The 21,820-nt window shown below is 35.9% G+C and overlaps 1 protein-coding gene across 1 annotated transcript in view; it reads right to left on the bottom strand.

Annotated features, from left to right (window-relative positions):
• Nucleotides 1–1,487: 1,487 nt before the first annotated feature.
• SPOCK3 (SPARC (osteonectin), cwcv and kazal like domains proteoglycan 3) overlaps nt 1,488–21,820 on the bottom strand; it is a 171,729-nt gene continuing 151,396 nt past the window's right edge. Inside the window, exons 8-11 of the mRNA XM_069855785.1 lie at nt 13,379–13,600; nt 5,873–5,935; nt 4,678–4,815; nt 1,488–3,665 (exon numbers count right to left, since the gene is read on the bottom strand). Coding sequence (XP_069711886.1) covers nt 3,490–3,665; nt 4,678–4,815; nt 5,873–5,935; nt 13,379–13,600 — 599 coding nt within the window. The 3' untranslated portion in view covers nt 1,488–3,489. The remainder of the gene's footprint in view (nt 3,666–4,677; nt 4,816–5,872; nt 5,936–13,378; nt 13,601–21,820) is intronic.

The raw sequence follows: 21,820 nt of genomic DNA, 5'->3' as shown, positions 1-21,820 counted from the left end.
CTTAAATCAGAAACTTTGTGACAAACTACTTAAGTGTCCACTGAACCAGATGAAATAAAATTGTGGATGATTTGCTACTAATACATTTAGATTAGTGGCAAAATAGTAAAAAGGATTACTGTATTTCAAACAAATTTGTGTTGCCACAGCTGTATTTAAATCCTATTTTTAAAAGCTTTTATTATTAGAAATGTTCTAATAAAGAAATCCTGTAAATACAGATTTTTTAAAATTTCCTGTGAGGCATACAATGAATCTACTTTCTGATAAATAATAATAAAAGAAATCCAGTTATTGTCAATGTGAACAAAGTAAAAATTTTCCTCCTATCATTATGGTCCATCATCCTCTATCTTGTACAATAATCCATTTTTTGTACAAGTAAGCTAGTGATGCTAATTAATTTTATTTTAAACTAAGCATATCTATGTGGCTTGACCTGAAATACTCCCTTTGAAGATTACATAATTATTTATTTCATGGAACCAAGTATTCCTTTCTTTTCAGTGAATCTAAGAATTATAATGCCACACATTCCCAGAAAAGCACAAGGATGGATCACTAAAACTCTCCAGATTTCTATCAGTACCTTTGCATATTTATACCTATATATACCCACAATTATAAGATAAAGAATGAACAACAAAAAATGACAGAGACACTGTAAAACTAATGAAGTTTTATAGTCAAGGGCTCCCTACTGCTTTCTGCCTCAATGAACTCACGAGGGCATGAACCTTTGGACAAATTTTTGGGTATGATGAAAAGAAGGAAAAGCTTCTGAATGGTATAGCTATCTAGTGATATTATATTAACAGCCTTTGCCTTTATTTGTTCTACCAGCTCTCTATTTCATGCATTTCTTTAAAGCTGCAGAGAAGTAGTTTCCTGTTCATTTGGTATCATGAAAGCAAAACAACATCATAATACTAATCTGTAGACAAATTTACCCCTTTTTTTCAAAAAAGGAAGGATGTTTTCAAAGTAAGTCTCATACTACCAATCTCTTCTTTGGCTTTTCCTCATGAATGAGAAACAATTCAAGTGTTTGTTGTTGTTGTTGTTTTAGTTTTTGACCACAAAAATTCTCCAAAATGACCCTGAATCACCATTGTCACTGTTCTTTAGTAAAGGTAGTTATCTTGACTTAATTCTGACTTTACGAAAGATTAGCAGCTTTGATACTCAGGGACTAAAAACCATGCATATTCCCTCCTCTTCCAGTTCAGTAGGGAATTTCCAGGAAAAAAAGAATATGAACTTTTTCATGCCCTTCTGCCTGACAGTTCATTTTAGAAAAGTCTTTATACTATAATCCAATTAGGCTAAAGACATTATGAATACTTTCCATCATTGAATTCTCCTAATATCACAAGTTTTAATGAAATCCATTTTTAGTTTGTCATCTAATGAACATTCACCACGTCAGAAAAAAACAACATAACAGTACCACATCACCCAAAAAACCACAACACGTTTTCTTTAGCTTCTTTATTTAAAATCAATTTATATCTCAGTTAATTTCAGTCATAAGAAACTGTTCTCTGATAAAATCCCACTATATTGGAATGGTAAACTCTTAACTACTTTTATTTAAGAAAATAATACAACTATGCCCCACAAATTATGACAGAGTTTGAAAAGAAATATCTCTTTCTTTAATATGCAATGAAGACAATGTCATAAAAGTACATAGCAAAGCTATAGAAAATTCAGGGAGAAGTACATAAAAATAAAAAAAAAAACCCTATGGGTTTTGCCTTAGTCAAAATTTCTTTACTGGAAATAAAACATTAATAAATGGCTTTATACAAATAAATACATATTTTAATAGGTGAAGCATATCTGAAACATGAATTCTTCCTGTTTCAAATATCAAACTACGCAAAAAGTCAAAATGATGGGCTATACTGGCCAAAGGTTGGTTACAAGAATCTTTATTTTGCAAACTATAAAGAAGCAATAAAAAAAGAAAATGCATTATACTTTTCAATACTACATAGGATAACTATTAAATTTAGTATTTAATTTGTAGAAATGAATTCAAATAAGAAACTGATTTTCCTTTTAATTAATGATGGGAAACCAGTGATTGAATTTTGAAGTTATACAACCTGTATTATTACATTAAACAGGTCACGTCAATTTTATTGTGGGTAGAAAGCAATAGATATTATATGAATGAATATGGTGGAGTCCCAAAATGTCTACACAACTAATTAACATGCTAACGTAAATACAGTGATTAAAGTAATCTTCTCTACAGTCAAATCTTAAGTGCTACTCTACACAATAATTATAATCTAGTCCACATGGTAATTACATAACAATAGGAAAAAATTAAAATAACCCATTTTCTTCATTCCAGCAGCAGTACCTATACTGGTATTAATTTGGTAATTCGGTGTGCTTAGCTATTGCCTAACATCCTATACTGGTATGCATGCTATAACCTCTCTATTTCTATTTTGCAAGGCACCTTTACAATACGTTCTCTAAGCTTCTGGACTAGTAACAGAAAACAACATGAATTAAGATAAAGATGCAAAACTATTTCCTGAACTGAGAAAATAAAAACTATCATTATATATTTATTAAATATTACCTTGGGGCAAGTGCCAATACTGTGTAATATATTCATGTATAAAGGTAATATAATTTTAAGCACACTTTTTTCCCCATTTAAATATTTGACACTAATCTGATTAGAGAAAAACTGGGAAAAAGAAAACCCAAAGAGTTAAGCAATGTTTGAGTAAATAACGATAAAGCCTTTACGAACTTGACATGAATAAAAAAAAAAAACCGAAGGAAAAGAAAATTTTACAATTACAGAATTGGTGTTTGTCCATGCTACTGCTTTTGAAAAATCCTTTTGGTAACCTAGCCCTTTCATAACAAAACCCATAACTACAAACGCAAATGCAAAAGAGGATTTTGCTATATTTTTCCCTCCTGATAATTTTTCTCCATACTTTTGGTTACTTAAAGGCTGGTGAGATACTATTTGTGCCCCAAGGACTTTCTACTGTAATCTGTTTTCGATTTATTAAATGGATAATTTGCAAAGCCTGAAGGGCTGAAAACACTGACAGAACTAAAGTTAAATTACAGTATGTGTTCTGAAGATGACATGCACAGTTCCAAGTAAGGGCAAATATCTTTTCATTGGAGTTTTAAAGAGACTGGTTGTCTTTACAGTGTCTTTTTTGCACATTTATATTTTCAGTAGCACATAACACTCCTTTCTTCAGGCTAGACTTCCAATGTGTTTTCCTCAGCACAAAGGCATGTAAAAACTTAAAAGCATATAATATAATTATTCTTACTTAAACAAAAAAGTCTATGACTCCAGCTGCAATATTTGAAATAATCATACAAAATATACATGTTTGTCAGAATCCTTTTGACCCTGGAGAGCAAGGGGATTTTATGAAATGTCATCTTGTGAATTTTAGAAAGGTACAATTCATGCATCCCCTAATATCATCAAATATATCCATCATGAGCATCGTCATCATCAATATCATCATCTCCTTCATCTTCATCATCATCATCTTCAATTTCATCTTCATCATTCATTATTTCATCTTCATCGTCTTCATCATCTTTCCATTCATGGAAATCGCCAGAGGCAAAATCACCTGAAGTCTCTAAATCAATAGCTAAAAAGGGATGATGATAGTTATAGAAAAGACACTTACATATTTGTAATATAATACATATAAGCATACAAAAGTCACACCAGGATATTTAGTATCAGGACAATTACTTACTTTAAATTACACAGTGTAACACAGAAACAAAACATAAATAATTCCAAAAATCTTTTGTCTTAAACGAAAATCTTTCCAACAGGTATTAATTTCTAAATGTTAACAAAAGGAACCAAATTTTATGAATTTGTAGAACTATAATGACTTCCAAGAACATCTGAAAGATATTTAAGTTCAATTCACAGATTACAAGGACTACTGATAATGCCAACTGTCCCCCTGTTCAGTTCTTACATATTATCTTGAACTACCTGGAACTGCCCATTTACCTAGAAAGGATCTTGGATTAGACAGAGAACAGGTCTGAGCTTGTAGGTCAAATGTTGTGTTAAATTTACCCTTTGTTTCAAGCTATGTTCTTTAGTTGCAAGAGAAACGCAAGAGAGTAACATAAGACTTTTTTTTTTTAAAAAAAAAGAAAATATTTTATTGCCACTTTTAATAAAATGGGACACCAAATAAAGGTGACATGGGAATTCTTGAGGCAGATCCAGAGTACTGCAAGGAAGGGAAAAACTAGGGAAGATGTAGTGTGCTAGGAATTTTTGGCAATTCCCTCAAACCTGAACTGAAAAAAAAAGTCAAATAGAGTTCACTACCACACTGATTACCCAAAGGGACTTCATCAAGCATTTTGGGGCTTGTCTAATGCTGCTTTAGATAATTAATTTTCCCTAGGCTTCTATATACTATGCCAAGCACATACATGACGTCTATTAATAGCTGACACAGTGATTCGAGTTGCAAAAATAATGAAGTAATAACAGTAACAAATTATAATTTACTTCAAAACCCTTGCAGTTGGGTTGTACATCTGTTCTTACTGAAGAAATTTAGTGTGATTGGTAATCAAAGGGAATCACACCTCTAAACCAAATGCCGCAAAGCATTCTTGACTTACCGCATTCTGCTGCACCGTTTGTTCTTGATCCTGTTACCTCATTTCCGTATCTGTCGACACACCAGCACTGCCCTGTGCTTCCATGGCATTGACTTGGTTTGTAATACCCATCTTCATCACATAAGGGAATGTACTGTCCTGTGATAATAATGAATAAAAGTTGCCTCTTAGCGAACAGAACAATTATAGCAGAAAATAACCACCTTCTGCTGTTTGCTCATTCTAGACTACACACTGAGTAGCTTACTTTCTATTAAAAAATTCAGCTATGCAGAAAATGGCTGAATATATCACATGCGGGAGGGAAAACAGCAAGAAATATTTCAAGAAATAAAGTGATCAATCTTCCATTAAATTCTTCATTGATCCTGTGATACATATTCCTTACTCCCTTAAGGGCTCAGTCAAGATCTTTCCTTTATTCTGGGGAAAAAGCTCAAATGTGTTACCCAGACCTGAATGGGATGTTCTATATCTACGGAATATGAAAGTCTGAATAATAAAGGTCAGGCTTCCTGGACTAAACCATCTGCTACAAACAAACTATCTGCTACAAGCCTTAGGAGCTATTTTTATTTAATGCATGTTTTACAATACATTTAGTTACCCAATAATATTTAATTGTCCTAAGGATGAACAATCCACTGTTTTTCATTTGAAACAGAGGCTTTTGGAAAGAAACATAAAATGTAGACAAACCACGATGAACAAAACATGTATATGAAAGCATTTTGAAGTGCATAGTTGTTGTTAGAAGCCATCTTTAACAGGAATAGTTTCAACTACTTTGGCCCAAAACTATTATTGCAGCCTTAATACAGTGGCTAATGGTAAAATGAAGATTACGTTTCAATAATATTGATACAGTACGAACTGTATCACAACAAAGATTTCAATTACTTAAAGAATATTAGTGATAAAGGATCAGCAGAGACAATAATTTAGGAGTGCTTTAGACTGTCCCCTCTATAACTGCAAAAACGTACCTTCTATTAGGGTAATAAACCAGATGTAATGTCTTTCAGTAGGTAAGGTAATAAAACTAAGTTTAATAGCTTTCAAAAGCTTCATAAATTTTGTTGCTGAAATTTACTGTGGTCTATCTTTGTTGGATTAATATTGATTTTATGCTGCTGTTTCACTAGGGTTATTTATGTAAGCAATAAAACCTTCAAAAGAATGATCTATGGCTCACCTAGGAGCTTCTTTCCTCCTTGTTGCTTCTGAATGTTGCTGAATTCTGTCTGACAAGGTGGGTCTAAAATGACATAAAAATGTTAAACAGATAAAGCATATGACTAAGTTTTCACTGTTTGCTAGATTCTAAGGTCACTCTAACTACTGGTCTTAAGAAACGCATATATACTGCATTAGTAGTCACATTCTAAACCCTGAAATAAAAGAATCAATGCATCTTGCTATAGCTCCAGAATTATGAATTGGAGCATGATCATGAATTTGTGCAGAAGGCCACTCCCTCTTAACCCAGCTGTAAGTGAGCATCTGTTCGATAGTCTGGAGGATCGAGGAATGCTAGACCAAAATAAGTGACTCTATCACAGAGTCATTTTATCAGTCTACGGAAATCAGTATGATTGTGAAGCTCACCTCATGTATTGGTTACAACCAGGATGGCTCTTTTAATTCTTTCCTGTTGGTCCTTGTTGTAATAGAAGTCACATTCCAGTTTTGTATTTCATATACTGCACTAAGAAAATAATAATTTTCTCCACTGAAGTCTGCAAGATTGTGATTCCATTGCAAAAAATTAAGACTGAATCCCATGGCTACAAAGCCTCGTGTTCGGCAAACTAAGTTAAAAACAGTGGCCAAACTTTAGATGGCTCTAAGAGGCAGAATAGCTATTAAAATTCTGTTTTTCTATTCTTCAGAACTATACTATATTCTAGTTTTGAATAATTTAATTTATCTACTGCCTCTATAAAAACAAGTCACAGTATGCTCCATGAATGGAAGGAATTAAGACGTGAGTGTGCATACATTACTGTTGAACAAGTGAAAGGATCAATGACAGCGAAGTACTAATCTCTGAACACTGATACTGCTTACTACATTAGACCATTAGCACAAGGGCATTTCTCATTCTGAATCAGCACAAGTATTACTGAGTTTACTCACATGTGTCTTTAGCTTATACAGTCCTCAGACAATATTCTGATAACATCTCACTAAAATCTCACATTGTATGAATTTTAAATGGATTTTCCATTTTAGCAGACTGATTATTTAGAATACATCTTTGCCATCCAATGAATTCAAGGTTCCCTTCTGAAATAAAGGGAAACTTTGTTCCATGCAAAAAGAAAAGTCTTCCAAGCTAGTTTAAAGGTGAGTAAGACTGGCCGAGCTTGTTGATGAAAAACATACTTAGACCAGAACCCAGTCACTGTATAAGACAATATGTAGGCAAAAATCACTTGAGTGGTGATAGTTCAAAGCAGCTTTTCCGGAATTCCTCCTAAGGGAAAACCAGAGTAATCACCCTTTACCCAGCTAAGAGAGCACAAGATGCTCAAAGGAGTGCAGGAATGGCAAGAATACATTATAATACATGGAGATGCCTTTCTTCTGGAAATGCTCAAAATCTAGTGATAAATATCCATATGAACAGAGGCTTGAAAATATATTTCCAGTGAACATAGGGCCTCTTGGCTGGCATAGGCTAGATATACCAATAGGCTTTTGGTATTATTCATGAACTCTTATCTAACAGAGTAAATAGAAACTGGAATACAATAATAATCCCCCACTGACAGCAGGCTGTTAATTTCTCCTGGGTTTACATTTTAAATCCTATTTACATATCCTATACATTTAAAGAAGCTTACAAACATTTAGAGTGGTCTTGACTCTGGTGAGCCAGGTTTTTGCAGTAAATCTATAATGAATCTTTTTAGAGTGATGGCCTTAAAAGTAGGCTTTACTTTTGAAACACTATTCACAAGTCTTAGTGCCAGAACAAATTTTCAAGAAATGTCTTTGCAGACAGCCAAGCAACTTTCTGTGCGTGCTCTCGAAAACCACTGGGACTTCACTTCATTGGATGGGCATAGGGTTTTAAGTATTTAGTCTCTGAGTATTTGCTGAGTCTATATAAAGTTCTACATTTCTTGTTATAAGAAGTGATTTGATGATGATCATGCTCACTATTACGCCAGAGATGCTCACTACCTTTCAAACCAAGCTTTCTGTCTTTCCTGGTACTTAAAGAGCTAAGCTCTTAATTCTACAACATTATGAGGATCAATTAGTTCTGAAACCAAAAGTATTTCCAAGCAATCAATAATCTACCTCACAGTGTTAAGTTAGCAGTTGGACTCAATGATCTTAAAGGGCCTTTCCAGCCTAAACAAATCTATTCTATCCCGTCTTCCAAAGAAGATGAAAAATATGCTGAAGAACTAGTCAAATAGGAAAAATATATGTATTTTGTTCTATGGAAAAAAAAAATCCTAAATAAGAAACACAGAGTTGCACACATGAGCACTAACGTGGAAATGCAAAAATGATGGACTATGCTTAAAGAAAAAAAAAATAATCTTCATTTACAGCTGTAAATCTTTGGTGGTTAATTACAAAAATGAATACCACTAACCAAAAAGTAACAAGGCAATATGAGAAAGTTACTTACCCAAAACTCTCTTCTTCTCAGAAGCTAGGTCTTCAAGATTCACACTTAAGCTTTGCTTCTCAGGATAAAAGCAGCAAAACCTCTTAACAATACTAAATCACTCTGGTGTTTAAAACTGTCAAAGAGAATGGCAGGCTAGAAGTTCAACCAATTCCTTTAGGTCCACAGCATATCCTTTTTCCTCTCTCCCCATATCATAATGCTTCTCTCTTTATTTTCCAGCTAGTTCCTGAATTTGGAAAAGCTTTTATTTAGATTTCTGAACTGATTTCAATAAGAAAGCAGTGTCACTGGACAACTTCTGGGAGTCTTGTGTCAAAGAAAAAAAAAATATCCTGTACAAAAATCAGTATGATGGCTTCCTTTGAAATAGAACTGAATTTGAAATCAGTCTTTCTGATAATTTGAATACAAATAAGAGACCTAATCAACTTCATCCTTAATTTACTTCCACAAATGTGGCAATTGTCTTTCTGATAATATCACTGCACTTTTATGAGTGATTCATGAACCGTTTAATGGCAGTAATCTACAGCTTTTCAGTACACAAGTACTGATGTACATCAGAGTATTCCATGTTATTAATACTGACTTTTGAGACATCGGTACTCAGTTGTGTCAAGACATGCTAGAAGGCTAGTACAATTAAGCTTTGATTTACCAAAAGAGGCACATTAACAGACCAATGAGAGTAAAACTGGTAGATTTGACAAAGCGTCTCGGATTTTTACACAGATATGTCTCAAGGAGTTGCTACCCACACAGTAAGCCTCCAGTTTTCACAGATTCTCCATCTTATTCAATTACATAACAGTGGTTTTTCATCTATCAAATACATAATATCTGGTAGAGCCCCTAGCTTCTGGCATATGGTCCCCTACAGATTAGGCTGTTGTGCTGTTCCTTGCCTGTGCTTGGGGTCAAGTATTATAATTTTTTTTGGACAATCAAGGCTCAAACATTAGGTATTTGAACTATCAATACTGTACCTCAAGAAATTTTTTTGGATACCTTAATTACGTGTTAAGGCACATTACATCTTCCTTTAGAGCCATCTAGAAACACGTTTGAAGTCCCGCAATCAAAAAAGACTGATGTAAGAAATACAAATCATGATAATTTTCATTCTTCTGTAAGATGGACTAGTTTCAAAGTCATAAAGCTGTCTCTGGCTTTCTTACAGAGCCTGTAAGAGAAAGTAATCTAGAGAAGTGCTGGACTAGTAGGTCCACGCAGAGGCCTGCCATAAAGAAATACTAAGGTGCTAAGCGTTAATATTCCCAGTAAAATGGGGTACTCTCCTACTTTGAAGCAGTGATGCAACAAACCAAGGCTGTAGTAATGAAGAAATATTGACAGAAAGAAATTCAACCCCTAAAAAGGACAGCAATGCAAGTGCCTCAGCATTAAGATAAGTACTAAAGTATTAAGCTAGCATCAAGCAACTAAGAAAATAAGTTCTGAAGATGAGCACCAAAGAACTTGCATGAATTGCAGTTGAAACTAGAGGGCAATACTGATGAAAGCATACAGGAAGACTTGCAAAGAGCACTGGCAAAGCACAGATTTTGAGGTATTGCAGAAATGCATTATAGTGTCTTGAAAATATCTCTGAAATACTGAGCAGTTTAAGGCAGGATAAAGCCAATAAAAAATGCAATAAGCACCACTGAGCTGTAAGTAAGTGTTTAAGCATTAGTCAGCATGGGACAGCTACTACAGGAAGAGCTTTTCCTGAGCAAGAAAGATCTGACTTAAGTATTCAGAAGAAGATGTGAGTAATGTGCAGTACTGGGTCTAGTGTACTGTAATGTACCATGACAGACCTCAAGCAGAAAGAATGAAGAAGAGTTGCAAGTATTTGTCTGATCCTGACAGTCTTAAACTGCGAAGCTAAGCTCACAGAGCAAGAGGGCTTCTCAAATAATGACTCAAGCAAATACTTTTTAAAAAGTGTAACGGAATTTCTATCCCAGTATGATACGTATTGTTGACTAATTCTTCTGTTCACTTTGAACATCAACAGCAGTGCTGTAAAACCGTAGATCTGCCCAGAAAACACCCACTAAGCTTAATGAATACAGAGACCTGTCTACCTGGGTTGAGGCATTCTGTTAATATCAATTTATTTTAGTAAACATCAGAAAGATGTCATTGAATTTCTCTACCTAGCCATTTCTTTGCTATTAATAGCAAAGATCTAGTTAAAGGTCTTAGTTGGATTGTTCAATCAAGTAAAACATAAGCAAACATGAATATATTACAATGTTTAGCATAACAATGCAAATTATGAATAGAGAATTCAGTGGGTCACTGACACACTGGGGAGTTAGGACTCAGATAGTTGCACAAGAGGTAACTAAGATGTGACAGAAGAAGATAATAGGCTTTTTTTTTTTCCTCCTTACACTTTCAAAAAAGATGAATATAGCTTTGTTTGATAGTGTTAATTTGGAGCGATGAAGTGCATGTTTAATGTGCAAGGATTGCCAAAACTGAGATTTCACCTCATTTTCAATGTTGACGATACAAGTTTTTTACGACATGCTCAAACACATTATGGGATCAAAACCTACCTGATCTGTTTCAAATCAGCATCTTATCACAATACCATGGTCAAGACAGTAGGAAACTTGTAAAAAGGGAAGAAAAGCTTGATAACACTGGAATCTGTAGCGGGGAGAATCAGTCTCATGGAAAGCTGGATTCCAGATTTTTAGCCTTTGGGCTACCATTAATACAATTCAGTAATGTTTAGATCAGCTGTATAACACCATCCTCAAGTTATAGCAGTACACTGAGCAAATATTTTAGACAAACAGAATTTACAGGCTATAGAATGTAAAATGATTTTAAACTAAGCTGTTGAAGTGCTTTCTTAATGCCCTGGTTATGCTGCATATGTATTACATGAAATTGGTAGAGGAGCCAATTCGTAGAGAAACCTTGGCCATAACAGGCCAAATATTTGCTGTACTTTCTCTGACAAATGAAAAGAATTATGCTGCTGTCAGAGAGTAAGGGTGTTTATATATGAAACTGAAATGATTGTAGTGGTGCTTTTTTTTATTTTAAAAACAACCAGACAAAACATGTTACATTCTTTAAGAATTACTTTACTTCTGGGATGGGTAATTTTTTCATTTACTAATTTTGTTAGCGGTACATACATGTTTATAATTCTAAAAGCTGAAATATTGTTCTACTATAAAACAAAGAACCTGTTTTGAAATGGCATGAGGTTTAACAAGGCCAAGTGCCGGGTCCTGCACTTGGGGCACAACAACCCTATGCAGTGCTACAGACTAGGAGAAGTCTGGCTAGAAAGCTGCCTGGAGGAGAGGGACCTGGGGGTGTTGATTGACAGCGACTGAACATGAGCCAGCAGTGTGCCCAGGTGGCCAAGAAGGCCAATGGCATCTTGGCTTGTATCAGAAACAGCGTGACCAGCAGGTCCAGGGAGGTTATTCTCCCTCTGTACTCGGCACTGGTGAGACCGCTCCTCGAATACTGTGTTCAGTTCTGGGCCCCTCACCACAAGAAGGATGTTGAGGCCCTGGAGCAAGTCCAGAGAAGAGCAACAAAGCTGGTGAAGGGGCTGGAGAATGGGCCTTATGAAGAACGGCTGAGAGAGCTGGAGTTGTTCAGCCTGGAGAAGAGAAGGCTGAGGGGAGACCTCATTGCTCTCTATAACTACCTGAAAGGAGGTTGTGGAGAGGAGGGTGCTGGCCTCTTCTCCCAAGTGACAGGGGACAGGACAAGAGGGAATGGCCTCAAGCTCTTCCAGGGGAGGTTTAGGCTGGACATTAGGAAAAAATTTTTTACAGAAAGGGTCATTGGGCACTGGCAGAGGCTGCCCAGGGAGGTGGTTGATTCACCTTCCCTGGAGGTGTTTAAGGCACGGGTGGACGAGGTGCTAAGGAGCATGGTTTAGTGTTTGATAGGAATGGTTGGACTTGATGATCCGGTGGGTCTCTTCCAACCTGGTTATTCTATGATTCTATGAAACGTTAGATGTTAACTTTTTAACTAAGAAAGCAAAGAAGTCTTGCTGTTTAGTTGGTATCTACAAGTACAAATTTAATTTTGTTCAGATTTACAAGTGGCAGAAGTGGCATGATAGAACTGTTTATTTCCAGAGAAATCAGAGTCAAACCACAGATGCTGAGTATACCCACAAATGGGTATTTATCATCAGAGTTCTAAGGGCTGAAGTGAGATTGAAAAGAATTTTAAGAAAGGATGAACTGACTTTGCAGACTTTCCATCAAATCATTCTTTACTGACAGTAGAAATTTGGACACTCATTGCTATTTATCCCTTTGAAATTCTCCCTCACGTGAGTTAAGAAAAACAAAGAGGCAGTCCTGTCCAAGTTCAGCCAATATTTAATGAGTAAATTCTTTGATTCATACAACTAGTTTGATTATGTAACTTGAATAATGTCTCACCTAGATCCTCAAGAAAATAATGCTTATAGATTGTGTTTATTTGTTTAACAAAATCACATCAGGACATTAACAAGTGACTCATCTAAGCAGTAAAAAACACTTGGTTTTAGGCCCAAATAACTGGAAGTAACTTTATCCATAATGTTCATTTAGTTATTTTAATAGGCTCAAAAAACAGAACTTTAAGAAGCCCTACTTTAGAAATAAAAAAGTTTATTTTATAATGTAGGCTAAATAGACTAGGAAAGAAATAATTTAAGTTATTTTGTTCTTTATTTTGGTCTCTTTCCCCTTACTGGAAGTTGACATGAGAAACAATATTGCTGTAAAAGCATTAGCTGCTGTTTTGCACTTTATTTAGAATCCTTGAATTTCTAGCAAGCCTTTCCATTTAGCTTGGGTTGTTTGTTTAGGTGGGTTTTTTTTTTTTTTTCACTTCATTTTAGGTATTCACAATAGGTCAAAAGCCTTAACGCAAATTCATTGTATGGCATTTGAGAGCTTGTAGTTCACTGTAATCTTCTTAATATGATAAGAAAAGATAAAGCAGTACAAAAAGGTCAGTCATATACACATGCAGCTTGTTCTCATCTTTTACCTTGCTGTCTTTGGAAGCAGTAGCACCACTCATTGTTAGATATCAAACTGTCCCTGTATGTGTCACAAGAATTGAAGAATGCCCTGGTGCACAGCTCATTCTTGTCAAGGTAAATGCTTCCAAGTTCTGACTGGTCCAACAAAAGGTCATAGTTCGTATCAAGCCTGTTAAACATCCAGCCAAGGGAGTCTTTGCAAATCGGCAAAATGCTGGTATCAAATCCTAAGAGACAAGAAAAACAGAAATCAAAAAATCGTATAGCAGGAAAGATACAGCAGCTGCTGAGCTCAGCCACCACAAAACAATGCTGCATCACAGAAATTGCTCTAGTGGTGCATAGATACAGGGTATAAACAGTGTATGCTATTTAAATACTACATATAAATGATATGTCAATTTAAAAAAAAACACACCAAAGTAATCCACTAAAAAAACTAATCCCACCATTAGTCTTAAAGCATTTAGAAATATGAGTTTTCTTGTCAAACATTATACCTATAGCACACACATTAGTACAGTAATAAATGACCTACAGTGGTTTCCTGGAAAATAATGCTGTTGAGGAATTCTAGTGATGTTATAAATCAGGACAGTGAAGCTTAAGTGGCTTGCAATGTTCACAGAAATAAGAAGAGATTAAGTTCCAGGTAACCTGCTGGAGTCCATTCTTTTTCTCTCTGTAACATATATTCAATCCTACGAAAAAGGAAAATGATACTCAGCCTCAGCAAGGCCTTGAAAGCTATGACGTTTTATCTTTACCTGATGTACTTAACGACTTGGAGGCAGCTTTGGACAAGATGATTGCCAAGAGCAGCTGACTGCCAGTATCAAACCTACTTATACAGCCTGCATCTTCCTAAATTGTGGCTTGGAAATTGGGCCATCAGGAATAGGCCAAATTAATTATTCCTGTAGTCAGAGCTCAGACCTCCTATCTGTTTTTCCTGCATCAACTATGAAGTACGTGCAGACTTACATATAGACACAGATGGGAAATTCAGAAACTGACAGGCCTCTTGCCTACATAGAAGACATGAGCTGATTTTGATATACACACACATTTTTTCCCGTTCATGTGCTATAGGTCGTACCATTGGCTCACAGTACATGTTACCAGGCAGGTGAGTACATATCCTAATACAGAACAACGTTTAGAGCTACCAAATGCTATTCTTCTAAAGACTTTTAAGCTAAAACTGAGCACTGCAAAAATGAGATTGCTGGATAAGGCTACAGAAAAGTTGACATGAGAGCATGTGGGAATTACCAGCTGCTACTGCTGTTAAAATCAAGCCTGACTGTCTTAAGTAGCTGTTCTGAAAGCAATGAAGAAATCTGAGAAGTGTTTCTATACAACTAAAGCAGGTCAACTTGGGTAACTAAGTAACCAGATGTAGAAATTGGTAGATTTTTCCCCTTATCTATACAGGTATGTGGAAATGTCCATGCTTTGGTAGAGCAACCACTTCAGAAAGGAAAAGAAGGAAGCTGTTAGCACCAAGACCCCCCTGTGGAAGTCGGACAACCACATAACTTCCCCTTCCCCAGAAATTGTAAATTAACTTTGATTTATTATGAGAGCAGTCTGACTTGCTCCTGGTTGACATCTGGCATTCTATTTCTGAGAAAAAAAAAGGAAAAAAAAAAAAGCAAGCCATCAATATTTATATTTTGGAGGTGTTAAACACAATTTAAAAATGTAGGCAAGCATTCAAACACCAGACTCCCTCTTCGTTCCTCTCCAGCCCCCTATAAAATGTCAGGACAAAACAATTTATTTTTCTGTGGATTAAGAAGAGCAGAGAGAGACAGGATCCAACTGATTGAATACAGGTATATAGTAAAAGTATTGTTCACCTTTATCTGTAAAAGACATCAAAATTATTTCACAGGTGTTTCAGATTTGAAAAATTCTGAAAGGTTCCTCCACCATAAAACATTTCACCTAAGGATGAATGTTCAGGATAACATTATTTACCTTCGAGGCGCTGTTCCTGAAGGCATCTTAACACTTTACAGATATTTCTCTTTTCTCTGCTAGTCTTGCTTTTAGCTAGAGACCCTCCTCAAGATCTTGGATTCAGAAAGGGGGCGATGTGAAATATACTGTTTCCTATCCTGTGTTTTGTGTACCTGCATGAGGGGAGGAATTATTCTTGTGCTTACAACAGTTTTCTGACTTTGGCATTCTGTTCTGCTCACCAAACTCTAAGACAGGTTGCAGAAAACCAACAATCGTGAGAAGACAGATTTGTATGAATAAAATGCCAGCTAGAAGAGAATAGAAGATAAAAGCCACTTTAAAGGTGTATTCAGGGATGGATTTTTGTGGGCCAAATTAGATAACTGTAGATAATACATGAGCCCATGGAATTTTAAGCATAAGTTTATTGAAAGAGGCATCACTTTCAAGCTTGGAACATAGAATTTTTAAATAAGTATTTGAGGTCCATGCTGGAAAGTTCACATTATTAGTACTTAGCATTTTTGGATTCTAGAAGCTTGTGTAACATATTTAATAAACTCACCTAAGGAAAGAGGGAAAAATCCCCAACACTTGCTTTTTTTATTTCTCTCTGTCAGTTTCAAATTTTATTCTAAAAAGAAATAAATTTACCTGAACATTTCAGAGGGTTTATGCCTCACTAAGTTAAGCTTGGAACGATATTTTATGTCTGCAGAAGACTTAATCTCTATTTTTTTTACTTACTAGCATAAATCTGTGAATTGAGTTCATCCTCTATTCCCATTCCTCATTTTTTCTCGCTTCTCTCTACATAACTTCTAGACGTTTTTTAAAAAATATGCCTAGTAGTGAAGTCCCACTGGTTTTTTACCTGTTAACTGACATTAATATTGTCATAGTTAATGACAGAGACTGAAATGAAAACATTTGCATTGGAGTCCACAATATCATTAAAACCCTGATGATTTTATTACAAATCATTGATACCAACATGAATGCACCGGAAAAATCTCATTATGAGCTAATGATTTCTAGAAAGCCAGTTAAAAGTTCAATGTAATTACAGTTAAACATTTAAATACAGAATCCAAGGTCTGATATTTATGATATATACTTCCTAGTAAACAGGAATATATTATAACTGGCACATTAGAATTAATAAATCTACTTGAAATAATAAGATTTCATATAACAAAATCCTCTTGTTATTTCCAACTCTGAAAAACACAGTTTACATACATTAAAGCTATGATAACCTATTAGATAGTATCATACACAGTAGAAAAAGCATTGTGAGTCATGGGGTCCATCTTTCTCCTAAATAACTATTTGATGTAATAATTTCAAAACCTAATCATGCTTTACCTTGCAAGCAGCTTAAGTTTCTCTTTTTTCTTTCAGAGTTTGCTTCTGAAGTAGTTTTTTTTAAAAGTCCAGATATACTTGTTGTTGTTTCTATTGGTTTTTTTTTTAATTCTTTCTCTCCTCTGGTATTTAAAATTGCAGTGTTTTAAATAGAGAAAATCACATCTTGTCTTAGTTTTGATTTGGCTTGTTTAACCAAGGCAAACTGTTTCACAACCACCAGTTACTGCAGTATACACCAGACACATGTTGACAGAAGCAGAAGCAGCTTTGTATAATCTAAAAAGGAGCTGTTCACTTCATAGAAAGGTTTGGGTTGGAAATGACATTAAAGATCATCTGTTTCCAAACCCCCTGCCTTGGGCAGGGACACCTCCCATCACACCGGGCTGCTCAAGACTCCACCTAACCTGGCCTTGAACACTTCCAGGGAGTGGGCAGCCAGAACTTGCTTGGGCAACCTGTTCCACTGTCTCACCACCCTCCTCATGAAGAATTTCTTTGTAATGTCTATAATCTAAATGTCCCCCCTTCAAATTTAAAGCCATTCCCTCTCGTTGTGTCACTACATGTCCTTGTAAAAAGTCCCTCCTCGGTGTTCCTGTACACGCCCTTCAGGTACTGGAAGGCCACAATAAGGTCTCACTGGAGCCTTCTCTTTCCAGGCTGAACAAATCCAACTCTCTCAGCCTCTCCTCATAGCAGAGGTGCTGAAGCCCTCTGATCATTTTTGTAGCCCTCATCTGGACCTGTTCCAACAGTTCCATAGCCTTCTTGTGTTGGGCATTCCACAACTGGACACAGTGCTCCAGGTGGAGTCTCATGACAGAGAAATAGAAGGAGAGAATCACCTCCCTCGACCTGCTGGCCATGCTTTTTAGGAGGACTTCTGGGATGAGAGTGCACATTGACAGCTCATATTGACCTTCTCATCAATGAGCACCCCCAAATACTTCTCCACAGGGCTGCTTTCAATCACATCGTCCCCCAACCTGTATCGAAACCGTGCATTGCCCGAACCTTGGTGTAGGAACTTGCACTTGGCCTTGTTTAACACCATGAGGTTCCTCCAGAACTGCTACACCAAACAAAGGCCATGACCTCAGTTCCATGTTCCCAGCATAAACCCTTAAGAGATCAGCATGCCAAAGCAGAATTCTGTGTTCAGTTCATAGAACTTTTAACGAACTGTCCAAACTTAAGATTATCAGAAGTCCTTTGTCTCTGCAATGACAGCTGTCACTATTGAAGCTGCTATATATGAGAAAAAGTCAGGAAATCATTTACATACTTATAGTTTAACATAGGCTAACATGGTTTGACACATGGAAGGAAAGGTGATCCAGAACCAAGAATCATTACCTAGAACTAGGAAATTAATTGCTTCAAATCACAGACTATATATATATTATTATCACTTTAATTGCTGGCTGAAATGCTGTTCTTACACATCTTTAACAGCTGTAATACAAAACAAAAAGCACAAACTAAAGATGGAAAATACGTATAGCTGAAGGATAATAATTTATTCTTGTTGATTAAGTTAACTAGGACATTATACTGAGGATAGCAAAAATTGGTGCTCAGATGTCTAAATTATGGGAAAGAAGATTTTCTCTTCCTCTCATTTTAACCACTTTTTAAAAAATTTATTTCCATATACCATAATGAAATGAGCTTCTATACAGCCATTTCTGAACAATATCTAAAAATAAAGAGAATAAAAGAATGATTTTGCATTTAGCTGAATTTTGCCTAATGCATATACTCAAAGATAACTTGATTTAGAAAAATGTGAATTGCCAGCTTAAGCTCTATTCCTCAGCCAAAACAATCCCAAGGGAAATATTATTTAGAAATATACCCCTCCACCGTGACTTACACACTAGCATTCAAAATATTTCCTCAAAAGGAACGAAGAAAAGTGCTCCTGGGTTTCTGGTTATTTTTCAGAGGATAATTTCAACTCTTAATAAATACGATCTGCTTTTCAAGGTAAAACTATTGTTTGCCTGCTTATCAAGCTCATAAGTAATAAATCCTTGTGTATGTTGAGGAAGATAGCTTTTGACAATATATGGAACTCAAAATAGTATATATACATATGACTCACAGATTCCATTATATAAGAATGGTCTATCTAATATGCCAAGAAAAGTAAACTGCATGATTGTTTCCAATACCAGCACACTGTCTAGTACAATAAAAGACACTGACAAATCATACACGTGAATAAACACACATGCACTTCTCCTAGAGTTCTAACTGACATCTAGATTATGCCTATTACTTGCTCAGTGTGCAAGCTGCATAGCAAGAAGTTTTTCACTTGTGATGATTTGGCTATCAGAAAATCTTCAGTTAACAGCATCTCACAGCTGAGGCCTACTGTGCACAAGCTGGGAATAAGTTTTCCTTCCTAATATAGTTTTATCAAGACAGAACTCAGCAGGAAGAACTGGAGTCCTCCCCATAGTACAAGTGAACACTTTCTGTCATATTTGCTGTTCACAGAAGTGTTGATATAGGTGAGATTTGTTTGGCTCCATCATAGCCCAAGAAGGAGATAGCATTTGGCATAACATTCTCTGTCACTCGTCTAAAGTTGTAATACATTCTTGCTCAAAATGGTTACACAGATAGGAGCAGAACCAGGGTTAGAGCAAGACATGGGGAAAGTTTAAAAGGTCTTGCAACAAACCTAGGATAACTGACTCTCCTTTTACAACAAAAAGTACATCGGAAAGAAATAAAGCTGAGCTGCAACATTCCTTAAACACCTGTCTTTTGCAACCTGAAGTCTCCCCTTTTCCAGAGAATGTTTTAGAGAATCAAAGTGGAAGGGAAAAAAACAAAGAACAAACATGAATCCCATTTGCTGGGGGATACTAGTTTACTAATAGATGGACAATTCAGATTAAATGGTTGGACTCAATGATCCGGTGGGTCTCTTCCAACCTGGTGATTCTATGATTCTATGAAATGTATTTCTGTGGGACACCAGACCGACCATTTTAGTAAAAGGAGTGACTTAAGGAAAAATAAAAGATACCCGAGGAGGGAAAAATAAAATAAAATGATATAATAAACATCTACCTATGTCTCATTGTGTATGAGGATAACTAGTGCACAAAAGATAGAATCAAACCAAACTTCAGTCAAAATACTGACATAATTAATTCAAAACACTTAATTTTAAGAAAAGATTAATTTAAAAATTCTGCTCAGAAGTACTTCTAGGCTGGATTTCTTCTTCTGGACTCCTGCTTTAAGGATGCCTGGGTTTACGTTAACCTGACATATGCTGGAAGTTTTTAGTATAACCTATACTTTCTAGCAAACTAGAACTATCATTCAGGTTACCAGCCTGTACAATTTTGCAGTACAGTTTATGGCATATTTTCTGAGATAATCTCAGGAAGAAGCCACAGTCTCAGGCAGTCAGCATTTTCAAGAAATCAAAAATGATGTTTACAGTTGCAATTCTTTTTATCTAACTATACAATGAACTGTATGGGAGAGGACAGGCGTAAGCAAAATCTTACTGTCCTGCTTATGAGTTCTGTCTATATATCAGGGTTTCCAAATATGCTTCAGCAATGAAGACCAGGGAAATTTAATTTATCTCTGCATAATGTCAACTGTATCTCTTTGTCTATAAGGAACTGAGGATAGTCAGAATGAAGTAAAGATATGAAACTGTTAAGTTTATTTACACTTTTCTATAGAAAACTGGTTTTTTCAGCTGCAAGTTTGTAAGGGTATCTGGCAATCATACCTCACCATGCTAGTTCTAGAGAAGCCAATTATAAGTAATTTTCTTTCAATCTTTTTGTATTATTCTGTTATTTTTAAAATTATTAGTGTATTAGACTCCAAATAACCATAATATTCCCAAGGCATAAGAAGGTTCTCTATTACACTTGGCTTCTCATCTTTCATGTTCTAACATGTCAAGCTGCAGAAGTTTTCTTCAGAAACAGACCACCTGTTAGCAGATACTTGTGGGACTATAGTATTTTTTATGCATCATATTTGATACAATAATTATCTAGATTTTCATCACACAAAATTAACACAGAAATAGAACAAATATATCAATAGACTTTAATTAGGTACATAAAATCTCACTTGATTTTTCAACTTCTTATTCCCTCACCTACAGCTGAATAATAATGGGGGTATTATTGTAGTGTGTAGGTTAAGTATCCTTTTCCCTTTGTGCCATCCATTTAGACCATAAACAGCCTTAGGACAAAATCTAAGTGCTTATACAGCATTTATAATAACAATAATTCTAGATATATGCAATATGAATACATCTGGACACAAAAAAGGATTTTGGAAATAAATCTCCAATAATTATTTGAAATATTCGTTTGCTTTATTACTAAGATTCAACTTTGGAATAAAATGTCAGTTGAAAAGATTTATGTATCTTTTATTAAAACACAACAATGTAGGCCTCTTAGATTTGTACTTGCTATCAGCATATTGATATGGTTGGCCTTCTGGGCTGTGAGTGAACATTCTTGGCTTATGCCAAGAGCTTCTCATCAATGAGCACCCCCAAGTCCACCCATCAAATCTGTGTCCCACCAATTTTGAGAGAAGGATGCTGTGGGGGACCATGCCAAAGGCTTTACAGAAGTCCAGATAGATTATACCTACTGCTTTTCCCACATCCACTGATGTGGTCACCCCATCTTAGAAAGCCATTAGGTTGGTGAGGCAGGACTTGCCCTTGGTGAAGCCATGCTGGCTGTCTTAAATCACCACCCTGTCCTCTGTGTGCTTTAGCGCAGCTTCTAGGGGCATCTGTTCCATGATGCTCTCAAGCACAGAGGTGAGGCTGACAGGTTGGTAGTTCCCAGGGTCATGCTTTCTACCCTTTTTAAAAACGGGCACAATGTTGCCCTTTTTCCAGTCACCAGGGACTTCTGACTGCCATGACTTTTCAAATATCACGGAGAGGGGCTTGACAGCCACATATTCCCAATCTTCCCCTACAGTGGGAGGGGGTTTGCCTCCCTGGTGTCCATCTTGTTGTCCATTGATCCAGGAGGGATGAGAAGAATGGTTATCAGTGAAGACTGAGGCAAAAAAGT

This window comes from Phaenicophaeus curvirostris, chromosome 4, assembly GCF_032191515.1.
Source record: "Phaenicophaeus curvirostris isolate KB17595 chromosome 4, BPBGC_Pcur_1.0, whole genome shotgun sequence".
In the NCBI taxonomy this organism is placed as follows: Eukaryota; Metazoa; Chordata; class Aves; order Cuculiformes; family Cuculidae; genus Phaenicophaeus; species Phaenicophaeus curvirostris.
The sequence above is the reverse complement of the archived record's forward strand: the minus strand, read 5'-3'. Positions and strand labels throughout refer to the sequence as shown.